This window comes from Argiope bruennichi, chromosome 8, assembly GCF_947563725.1.
Source record: "Argiope bruennichi chromosome 8, qqArgBrue1.1, whole genome shotgun sequence".
Classification (NCBI taxonomy): Eukaryota; Metazoa; Arthropoda; class Arachnida; order Araneae; family Araneidae; genus Argiope; species Argiope bruennichi.
Window position 1 is genome coordinate 81963342 of NC_079158.1, and position 12821 is coordinate 81976162.

The window sequence follows — 12821 nt, forward strand, 5'->3', positions numbered from 1 at the left end:
GATTCGAAATAAGCTAAAATTCGCCGGAATAGCGCTGCCTGGCGAAGTTCCGTTTCCTGGCAACCCGGATTCAGCAACGCAAGCCCAGACCACGATGGTGGATCTTTTAGACATAAGCTACAGCCGAATATAATCAATGGAAAATGCTGGGCTAGTCAGCTAAGACACAACCATTTTACTCGTCACGGGACCATATTTGATGGTCCTTATAAATGTCAAAACAACTCTAAATAACTTAGTAATTATAGGAGATTGATTTTGTTTTTGACATATATCATTAGATACAAGTTGTCCCAGTTTGCGTGAGGAGGAATTCGCATTTCCTTGAAATAAAATCAATTGTTTTGAAAGCAGAGAAGCCTGACGTTTCCGTAACATTCAAAATAAGCCTGATTTTTTATTATCTTCAATCTGCATGCCAACTCAAGTTTCACCAGAGCCTGAAGAAGAAGATAGTATGGCGCAGGAAAAGACAACTAATAATGAGTTAAGGCATTTTGGAGGTGGGTTTTTATAATATAATATATACTTCTTTAAATATTTCCTTAAATGAAATGAAGCTTTTAATTGTCTTTACAAATAAATTCATTACTGAATTCGTGCTTCCATAAAATTGTATCACTTTTATAAAATTATAATGAAATGTTTAGAAATGAATTTTTGTAAAAATAGATGAATCATTTGATTATATTCCCAATAATTTGTTTTATTAGATGAAATTCTGGATGTGTAAAAAATGTAAATATCCCATAATTTATTGTCTATTAAGTAATCAATTATACAATTATAAAGATCTAAAGTTTAACAGGAAAATATATTGTTTCTAAAATGTCATCTGTTTAATTTATATTTAAATCAGAAAAATCAACCGCAATTGTTTAAAAGATATAAAAAGATTTAATAACAGTTTTTTGTTTTCTATTCGCCATTAATGACTTAGTCAACTATTTATTGTTTCATATTTATTTTTGTAATAAACATGTCAAATTTTTAGTTTCTTTTTTGTTAGAGTGCAAACCAGAAGTAAATATTTTTATATTTTATCATTATAATTTGTTTGACGAATATTGTTTTCGTTTATACGTAAATTTGCAGTACAGATTCTTTACTTGTCTAAATGTAGTATTGATTTAAAACTTCGCGCTAACTTAAAATTTAGTAGACGAGTTATTAGAAGTTTATCGATTTTTAGGAAGAAAAAAATTGTTTTTAATTCTTTTTAATGTAGTAGAAACTTAAAATTTATTAATTTTCACCATAAAAAGTAAATATAATTAATGAAATAGAATCATTTCTGCAATGTAAAACAATGCAAACTGAGAAATGCATAACATATGAAATTCAAATAGTTGTTTATTGAAAGGGAAATTTGTATTATTTTAATACTTAATTTTATAAGAAATTACATTAAAAGCGGAACTCAAATTTTCTTGACTTAAGTACAGTTACAGCATTAATGAGTGAATTTCATTTAAAATAAAAAATAATAACTTTTACTACTTTTTCGTCATTGCTATAGTTTAGATAAAAATAGAATAATAATAATATGTCTTTCTTATTACATTATTCTTTCTTACTATATTATTCATTTTTATTGCAATATTCTTCTTACATTAAACATATTATTCGTAAAGTTGAGAACGTAACAGAATAAATAAAAATTCTAAATTTTCTTTAGTAGTTACGAAATATCAATTCTTTATTAATCAAAAGCATTATTAAAGATTAGTTATTTTATAGTTTATATATTTTGTAAACAAATATGAAACTGTTCTAGTTTCTTTGGTAGCTTATTCTAACAGCCAGATATAACTTATTTGTAGCCAGAATTCTATTTCAAATAATTATTTCGTTACGAATACCTGCATGATATAAAATAAACAACATTAAAATATAAATTCAGTGTTAAAATCAGCGGGAAAAAATTATAAATAATAAATTTTATAAAAATGTATAAATTATAAACTTTATAATGAAAAGGATTTAGCACTAATTCAATTATATAATCAATGGTCAAAGTCCAAAATAATTAGTTATCTGCCCTTTAAAATTGTAAAAATATTGATTTTTATTGATTTCCTAATTGTTTCTTGTTGTTTTGAAATTATGATATAATCTCCTGTCTCTACTTTGCTGTTTACTATTAATTAATTATTTACAGTTGAAAGTTTTTATGTAGTTAATTTCCATGTCCTGTAGCTAAGAAACCATCTATATTTTTTCACTTAGTTAAAAGCTCATTTCTAAAACAAATAGTCTTTATAATTTTAGTATTAGATTTCTATCTTATTATTATTACATTCAAAACTTCAGAGACTATTTCCTTTATTATATTTTCTTTATGAAATAAAGGCAATAGCGTCTATTTTATTATTTTTTTTATGCAAGAGTGTGATGAAAAATGTATGAATGACATCAATAATTCAATGTGCTAGTCAGTATTTTGAGCAAAAATATATTTTTCTTATTAATAATTTTAATATAATTCTTTACATCGCAGTATTTGTCAGTAAATCATAATATTTATCTGGAAAGTTATTTGTTTAAAAGAATAAAAGAAGGATTAAAAATTATACCTTACAAACAAAGAATTAAGCATTTATTGTTTCAACATACTTGTCAAATCATTTTATCAATTCATTATTTTCATATGAAGTAATTAATTTCAATTCAATCTTCTGTCCAAATCAAATTTTATTTTTTGGGATTCACTGAGAATTATTTTATTTGGCATGCCTCCAAGATATTTTGTCTTAGACGTAAAAAAATATTTAGAATATTTAATTTTATTAACAATATTTATTTCAAATTTAAATCTTCCTGATGGTTAGTTTTAGAAGTAAAATGTAGGGATAGATCTTCTGACTATCGCTTAAAAATCCTTTGCGAGGTTGTATTCAAATAAAATGTGTATCTAAAAGAGTAAAATAGCTAACACGTTTTTGTACAAATTTAATCAAGTTAACATTTAATTATATTTTATTCAAAATTTTAAAGGATTTGTATGATTTTATTCGAAAATATCCATGCAAAACGAAACAAGTTTTATTTGTTTTACATAACCAATATATATATATATATATATATATATATATATATATATATATATATATATATATATATATATATATATATATATATATATATATAATTATTTTTAAAAATTCATAAAACTTTTAAAAATAAAGCAATAAAAAAGCTTTTTATAACCTTATACTATATGTAAATTTACAATATAAAGATAAGAATTTAAATATAAAATATTCTTTTGCTGTTCCTGGGATAGAATTATAAAAGACAAACACGCAGCAAAGGATCCTGGGTAATTTTTTCTTCTTATATTCTTCTTTGCAGTCTAGTGCTGTATATGCAAAAAAATCTTATTCTCTGATTTTTGTGCACTTAATTTATAAATTAACCATGTTTTGTGTTTCTTGAAAATGTTTAAGATTAAATGCTCAATTTATTTATAAATAACAATTTTATATTAAAATTAAAACATTTTCAAATATTTTAAATTTTAAAATTGTTTGTCAGTTCTTTAAAATGAGAAAATTCAGTTTGACAAAAAGAAAAAAAAAAAAAAAAAACCTCCAGCAGAATGTTTTTCGAAAATCTTTCTATTACATGACAGTTATATATTCCTTAAAAACACCAATATAAAATTGGCTAAATTAATGATACAGAAAACAAATCAAGTAATTAAATTAGTATCTATTCGAAAGTGATATTTGAAAAGGACATGACATTTTAGACTTACTATTGCAAATCCCTATTCCTTTATTTGATTATAGAATATAATCTATTCAGATTAAATCTTTTTGAGTTAGGAATTTAATGAAATGAAAATAAAGCGAAACGTGTTAATGTGTAATCGATGTAAATGTGTAATCGATGAATTCAATGTAATAAGTCACGTGAATAAACAATTAATGTTTATTCTTTAGTCTTGATAAATGCAGCTGACAAGTTCGTTTCTCATTTATTTAAAATAAATAAAACTAAACCAGCATAAAAGAATACTTAAATAATTTATATTACATAGCGCATGTGCCGAACAATAGGCACAGTCCTGCATTCGCTCTCAAAGTAAAGCAAGGAATTCAATGTACAGCCACCGAAATTGTTGAAAAGATCACTGAGTTGCTATTTACATTAGATTTATGTTTTTATACCTTGAAAGAGATGCCAAAAGCTAGAATTCAATTATTTCATTATAATTCTTTTCATTTATATATAACAGTATGTAAGACTCGGAAATAGATTATCCACTTGTAATAAAACTTCTTGGAAATCTTGACAATTATTAACTACTTTAACTCGAGATAAATCATATTATTTTGTTTTATGTCTAGAGAAGACTCTCTATTAATAACCCCTTTAAAATGAGATTTTAAAATCTGAAATATATTTTCACATCTAATCGCCACATTTACAAAGATTAGCATTCCCGTTAAATATTTTTATCTGACATTATTTTGATGTAAATTGTATTCTCAGTGATTAGATTTTATTAGATACTCGAATATTTAAATAGAATATATGACAGAATTCAAGAAGAAATTTCGCCTCAATTCTTTAACTCATGTCAATTCGATTTAAATTTTAAAATGGATATTTTTTGCTTACATCTCGGATTATTATAATTTTGAACTCCAATATAATAATGACATCTACCACGCAGGAGTTTCCAAACGCTGAATGAAGATAATATATTTTTATTATGAATAAAAAACATTTGAACTTTTATTTTAAAGAGATATTACATATATAAAAATCGAAATATATAAAGAGTTGAATTAAAATCATTCTATCCCACATGAGCTTCAGAACGCCAATGACTATTACCACAAACTTGGTGTATAGATCAGCAAAGCTACAATGTGAAGTTACTACGCCACCTGGAAGCAAACAACGGAATGAAGGTTTTTATCTCGAAAGTGGTGCAAGGTCCGCGAAGAAGTCCACTTAGAAATTATAAAGTGACATCTATTTAAAATGTGACATCTTAAATAAAATAATACTAAGCGAAAAACACGTGAAATGTGCGTTTGTTTGGACACAATTTTAACTCTCTTACACTAGAAAGCATTAGAAAAATAAAGTAATACAATTAATTATCAGATAACAGTGCAAACGAATATACCATCGGATCGATGTTTATCATTTTTTTCACCTGTTGTCGTGAGTTGTATGTCACAAGTTTGAAAAATAGCGCTCAAACAAATGCCCGTTTTATACATTTTACTCTTAACATTATCTCGTTCAAACTGCATTCGTACTAAATCGAAAAAGTGCTACAATTTTGTAACTAACTTTCCTCCCGTATTATATACCGACTTTGTAATAGGAATACTAACTCCACTGTTTGCCGTCAGCCGCATTAGAACTGATATCACAGTATAACACGAAGTCATTTTACTATATCCATAAATGACATTGTCGCCGATCTCGCACTAATGTGGGTTGTAACTTTAATGAACATCCTGTATTTTTATGATTTAAGATTATATAAAGTACTTTCTAATCTCACTTAAAGCTTCATTTCAAGTATTTTTCCCATTACATTGTGTCATGTTGTTTTCTTATTTCATGACATACTTGTAGTCTGTTAAATATATAAGTTTCTAAGGAGAAAATGAGATGAGCAATGAACTTCAAAATAGTGCTTCGCATATTTTTATAAAGAGCAAAGGGTATTAAATTTTACAGTTATTTTCACGATGAGTAATTTTGTCCCCGCTTCTATTTCAATAACACGTGCTCAGGCTCTATAAAGTTCTCAAAAGAAAATTATATGAGAAATGAAGAAGGAAATAATGGTTCTTAAAAGTATAATAAAGAGCAAAGGGTAATTGATAATATAGTTATAATGATTTTCACTAGAAAATTGAATTCATTTCCGTCATCAACGCAAGTTATGTAGAAACAAACGAAGAAACAAAAAACATTATGGATAGATAGATTTGAAAAAAAAAATATTGAAAACTTCTCCAAGATGAGTATCGAATTTGCAGACGTTATTTCTTCTGATTAGTTGAAAAAGTAATTTTCTCTATTTTTCTTCTATAATAAATGTGGGTGGAGTATTGATCCGTTTTTACTAAATGTCGAAGATACACATTTTCAGAGCTATATTTTATTTAGCTGTGTTAAGAAGCAAAAAAAAAAAAAAGTTTTATTTTCGTATGATTGAGCGGAAAAGAACAGCACTTATTTTGGTACGTGATATATAACAAAATGAAGTTTTTCTGACAAAACCTTTCCCCTAAAAATAAAGACAACAAATGAGAGCGTTAAGTTTCTTTTACATTTTGAATCTAATGTTCTAAACCAACTTTAATCTCGCCTCCATTCCATAAATTTTAGATAATCAATATTAGCACGCAATTTTTTTTATTTCGCGAAATTAAAAAAAAGTTATAAATGAAAGATCTGATAATAGATGATTCTGTTATAAATGAAAGAATTGTTAATTGTCTAAATATTTTTACCTGAAATCAGCAAAAATAAAATACTTATTGTATAGATAATAAAGCATCATTATTCTGAGCAATAATGATGTTTCATGGCCAAATGGGCAATAATGATTCTTCATGGATGTAATTATAATGGCAAATTGAATCAGATTCCGCAATCATTCAAACTATTATTGACGCATCTTATATGAACGAATTATAATTAACATTTTTTTTCTATATTTTATAGTATAAATAATTTAACATATTTACACCGAATTTTAAATATTATATTTTGCTTCTGCTCTACCAGAATGTGTCTTTCTCTGTTATAAGTATAAAGATTCACACTTTGAATATTTTTCATCATTTTCTTCTATTTCATATCGTTTGAATAAGCCTCTAAAAATAATTAAACCCGATAAAATTAGTTTTCCCAGGTGCTGTTTCTTATTTAAATAATAACATTTTAAACTGGTAGTAGCAAATTTCAAGTAATCGAAATGATTGTTATGTTCTCATGAATATTTTGTGACATATACTTTTATTATAAATTTAATGAATTTATTTTGAACGCACATGATATAAATTTCTAAATCATTTATAATTTGAAACTTCAGATACAATCGTTGCAATCAAAACGATTGAATTGAAATTAGCATTGATAACTAAGCATCTACTGTCAACATAAAACTTCCTCAAGGAAAAACGTTTGCTAAATGAATTTCAAAAAAATAGTTCCTTTCAACAAAATTTCTTCACTAAGCAAGATTAATGAAAAAAAAAATCAATTTATTTAAGAAATTATTAAATAAAAGGGGATTACCGCTTTTCTAGAGCATTTGTTTCTTTAGGATAGTTTCTTTATTTGTTTTTTAGATGCTACTGACTCTGCATAAAAAATAGTTATTATAATATATATAAAAGCAAATATTTAAAATACTTTTTCAGCACCATTGGCGATCCATTATGCTTCTTCAGCAAAATTAGAATGCTAAAATTGTATTTCAAATGCTAAAGATCCTATTAATTTTTTTTCAAGAAATAAAAGCAATTCAATAAATTCCATAAATCTATAGATCTTCACATTTATCATGGAATGTTAACACATATTAAATATTTTTAAAAATTTATATTCTTTTTATAATAACATTTTAATTATAAGATAAAGGGGAAAAAATTACATTAAAAATTAAATTTTCCGTTTTCCCTTTCGCCTGTCCTTTCTTTTTTCTTTTCTTTTTTTTTTTTTTGTGTGTGTGTGTGTGTGTGTGTGTGTTTAGATCGGTCTTGGCCTATTTCTTTACAGAAAATGCTGAATAATTTGGAATGATATGCCATGTATTTTTAAGATTGTTCGTCTAGTGAACTTATGGAAGTAAATCGAAATGGAATTTTCTTGCGTCTTATTTTGAAAGGTCAGAGGTATATTTCTTTATGTATGCTGTGTAATATCGGACCTTATAAGATCCGATTCTAGTTTTCTTCCGTCTGAGAGCAGCAATATATGAAAAGGAAATTCACTTGAGAGATTCGACCATCTTTTTCTACATTTCTCTATTCTTAACTGGTTTCAATATTATTTCAGTTCTGTTAGAGAGTCTATAAAGTAGTTTATAAAATCTTATATCTCACTATTTATATGATTTTGTTAGTCAGAACTTTTGAAACTGTGAGAAATAATGAAATATGATTATCGTGTTTGCATGCTAATAAAGGACTACTATACAATGGAAATATATGTATTTTTTCCTCAATTATTTTTATTGCTTTCTATATTTTTTCTTCCATTATAATTTTTCTTTATTTAGATCTTTAATGTAATATCCAATTTCTTATTTTTAAGTTAATCATTCTTTTTTTAGAGGAAATCCGTAAAAAATCTCATGCTTTACAGTGCTATTATTCCATGACCTTTTCTCATTTAAGTCTTAGATTTTGGTATCGTACCAGAGCAATCCCTTTCATCAATACATATATTTATTTTTCTTTTCGTTTATATTTCTTAAACAGTATAATGGGCAAAAAAGTATTCTTTGTAATCTTTAATAATGGTGACGCTTTGATAATTTTTCAATAGTCATAATGATTATAAATATGAGACGTTGTTCTACGCTCTAGAAATTGAAATATTCATATTAATAGGACAAAATTCAATTCGAATAATCGAATGTCAATTGATTGTATAACTGACAAATTGAAAGGTAATTTCTTAATGTAAAAACGCAGTATTTATTTATAATTACCAAAACATTGTTGTTAACTTTTTGCATTAAAAAACTGATTAACTTTCATTAAACAAAAACAGTTTGAACGTATCGATGTTCAAACTGGGTTTTATTCTTTCGCTGCTTATACTCGTTTTCACTCGGAGAAGAATTTTGTTTGAAGACTCCTTTCTTACTTTTTATTCCTTTAAAGCTACCCCGAATAACGGGAATTCTGTTATATTTTCATATTTGCAAATATTCTGTTGTTTTAAGATTATACAGTGAAATTCGAAATTCGTTTCCAAGAGAGAATCAAATATATTTCACATCCATTTCTTTTATCTTTTTTAAGTTGACGGCAAGAATTTTATAAAAGTCTTCTATACCTCATTTCATTAGATTTTAAATGTCATAGATTTTAATACATATTCAAAGAGAAATTATTAGCCTAATTAACTTGAGTTTCTGTTCAGTTTCAATACCTTGATTTTCCAATCCTCCCCTTTTAATAAAATACGAAATAAATAGTAATAATAAATAATAATAATAGTTTTAATAAAAAGTAAATATAAAAAAAGTAGAAGCGAGCAAAAAGTTTATTTTTTTATTTAACTTTAATGATCAAATTAAAATAATATTAATTAAATGGATTAATAAAATAAAGTTTAATGATTTTCTAGCAAAAAAAAAAAAAAAAAAAAACCTATAATGTTATTTTTTAGAAACAAAAAAGAATTTGACAATATTTTCTTTCTCAAGGTTTCTTTTTCTAATTTTTCAAGAATCTATAAGAACTATTTGTAATTCTCACGAAAACGTTACGCTAGAGAACAATTCATATATGAGGTATGCATTTAAAAACACGCATAAGTTGCATTACAAATTTTTACGTTAATTTAAATTCAAATCCCATGTAAATAATAAGGCCCGAAGATTTTAAATTGAATTCGAATACTCGAACTACCGTGAAAATTGATTATTAATTTCACAGTAAAAAGCGAATAAACATTCATCATTTATAAATACAGTTAACATTTATAAATACAATTATTAATTTCCCAGAATAAATGTAAGTAAACTATAAGTTTATTCTTTATGTCTGTTAAAAATATAAATATGTTTGTTTATTTTTATAAAGAAATAAGGAAGGATTTACTTGCCAAGCATTTAACTCAAGGACCTTCGCAAACAATCGATACTTCTGTTTTCTGACCAATAAACGAATCGATAGAATCCGTTGTTGTATTGCCTTCTATACAAGAAAAGAAAAGTTCACGCCTTTTCCTTAAGTATCTCCAATTATCCTTTTGGCGTCCGGGGCCAATCATTAGCTGACAGTTATCCTGCAGAGAAATAGATCGATTTATTTGTTTTTTTAAAGGTTAAGGTTGCAAGCGAAACTAATGTATAAAAAGATTTCCTGAATATAAAAACAAGTGATAGACAATCTATTTGAAGTTATTCAAATTATTTTGAAAATAAAAAAAAATAATTGATCATAAAAATTTTTATTTCAAATAAAGAAAAAAATAAACTTCAGTTTTTTGTGTTTAAAATCTTGCGTAAGAAATTCTTAGAACCGTAAAAGATCCCATGGCTTATATAAGTCGAAAGAGAGAGAGAGGATAATAACATAATTTTGTATTTCCTGAACTTAGATTTTATGTTCTCAATTATGTTAAATTTATTTATTGGATATGAATTAACAATACGATAAAAATAACTTTTTGAAAGTTTTCTACTAAATAGTTAGATTATAAAAATCGAATATTTCTCAGCTGAAATATTTACAGCAGTTATAGTTAAGACACATTATAACGATATCAGTAGAATGTATACGATATTTAGAATGCCGTGAAGCATTTTAAATTTATTATAATGCATGGCAAATTCTTATCGGTATTGTTATGCATCTTGTGCAAAAAAGAATAATTTAATTATTCATAAACAAACATTACAAAGTTTTAATGGAATTCTCCGACATAATTTCATTTTAAGTGAATCTTAGTAACTTTTAAATGTTATAAAAGTACATCTTGTGCTAATAAGAATAATTTAATTATTCATAAACAAATATCACAAAGTTTTAATAGAATTTTCGTACCTAATTTCATTTTAAATGAATCTTAGTAACTTTTAAATGTCATAAAAGTACATCTTGTGCTAATAAGAATAATTTAATTATTCATAAACAAATATCACAAAGTAGTTTTAATGGAATTTTCTTACTTAATTTCATTTTAAATGAATCTTAGTAACTTTTAAATGTCATAAAAGTACATCTTGTGCTAATAGGAATAATTTAATTATTCATAAACAAATATCACAAAGTTTTAATGGAATTTTCTGACCTAGTTTCATTTTAAATGAATCTTAGCAACTTTTAAATGTCATAAAAGTACATCTTGTGCTAATAAGAATAATTCAATTTTTCATAAGCAAATATCACAAAGTTTTAATGGAATTTTCTTACCTAATTTCATTTTAAATGAATCTTAGTAACTTTTAAATATCAAAAAAGTTTTTTAATAGAATTTTTCAGTATTCAGCACTTGATACTAAACTCTTCTTGTTATTTTTAACTGCGCATCACTTGAGATTGCTCAAATTCAGATTTTTAATTTCAAAAAGTGGGAATGTATAAAGATGACAGTAACATAGTTTGAACCAGCATTTTCATAAGTAGAATGGTCTTTTTTCATCTCTAGATGAAGAGTGTTTCAAATTGCAAATAATTAAGAATCTCGGATGGATGACAGGGAATGACATAATATTTAATCGCTGTTCTACTCAGCAGAAAAATAAATATTTGCCGATGAGGAAAAATCGGCTTGATTCAGCACTTTGGAGCGTAAAGTGCGAGTTTTCATGTTTGAATTCTGAATGAAAAAAACTTCAGATATCAAGTAATTAGTAATCTTAGAAGGATAAAAGAACCTTTAATCGTCCTGCCACTTAATAAAAAGTATGAAAATACCAAGAATTTGGAATTTTCATTATATGATTGGTTATGATATTCAACTATAAATTACTTGACTTGAAACTTAATCAAATGAGTGTTTAGCTGGATGCTATTTAATTGTTTTGAACTTATATAAAAACTTAAAATCTTTATATATTTTTTTAAATATAAAAGATTATTTTATCAAAAACAACTATTTCTAAAAAACATGTCTAATCGAGAAATAAATTTTCAAATGCTTCTAAATGTGGCTATTAAATATTTGTAAGATTTTGGCATTCAACCGTCTCAGGATTTAGCCTTCAAACTTGAATCGTATTCAATTTCATGTATTTATGTATTAAGCACCTTTCAGGTAAGGATTTCTATCAGTTATGACATACGTACTATTGTTGTTGTTGTTGCTAATCACCATGGTCTGACTTAGTCAGACCAAATCCAAAAATCCGTTGACAAAATGAAAGCCAAAAACGAGAAAGGGAGAAGAATAAATTTCTCCCCAATGAAGTCCTAAACAGTCTAGAATATGTTCAGCAGAAGCCTGATGTTGGCAGCATTTCGGGCAAAGAGGTTAAAATTTTTCACCCTGAGAAAAGAAAAGACATTTAAGGTGGCCACTGGCAAGGCGCGACAGGCAAGTGTTGGTTTTTCTATCACAAGGAAGAATTAAAGACTGTACCGGCTTATTGGCTCTATACCAATCATGAGTAGGGGGAACCATCCGATTCCACTATGCCCAGCTAAAATCTGCAGGCGAAGGAGCTAAGACAGTCTTCTACCTCCTGGTGCTCCAGTCTTTTGACTCACAGAAGCTGCACTTCCCTCCCCATGAATCGGTTGATATGTACTATTAGCTACCTTTAGTGACCAACTGGTTCGCCGGGAGAATTGATTGTCATGAATTTGAAAAAATGGTCTAATATATAATCTGATGTTCATAACTGCCTCATAAAATATCTTTAATACTGAGATTATAAGAGACATTAAAACTATCTTATTTTACTAATCTCACACCTTCTCTTTTTAATACGCAAATGAACCTTTTTAAATGAGTTCGATTCCAAAGATAGTATAGAGTCATTAAAAACACAATTGTTAGATTAATCCATCTTGCAATTGCACGTTAACTTTTGCAATACTGCATCTTTACTTTCTTCAGATTCTTTTCCAGTAAACAGAATAATAACGGAT

The 12821-nt window shown here is 26.2% G+C and overlaps 1 protein-coding gene across 2 annotated transcripts in view; it reads left to right on the forward strand.

Annotated features, from left to right (window-relative positions):
* LOC129981023 (stomatin-2-like) overlaps positions 1 to 12821 on the forward strand; it is a 66438-nt gene that overhangs the window by 244 nt on the left and 53373 nt on the right. For both annotated transcript variants that reach the window (XM_056091620.1, XM_056091619.1), the window contains exon 2: positions 2 to 503. In XM_056091620.1, the coding sequence (XP_055947595.1) occupies positions 416 to 503 (88 nt within the window). In that variant the 5' untranslated portion in view covers positions 2 to 415. The remainder of the gene's footprint in view (position 1; positions 504 to 12821) is intronic.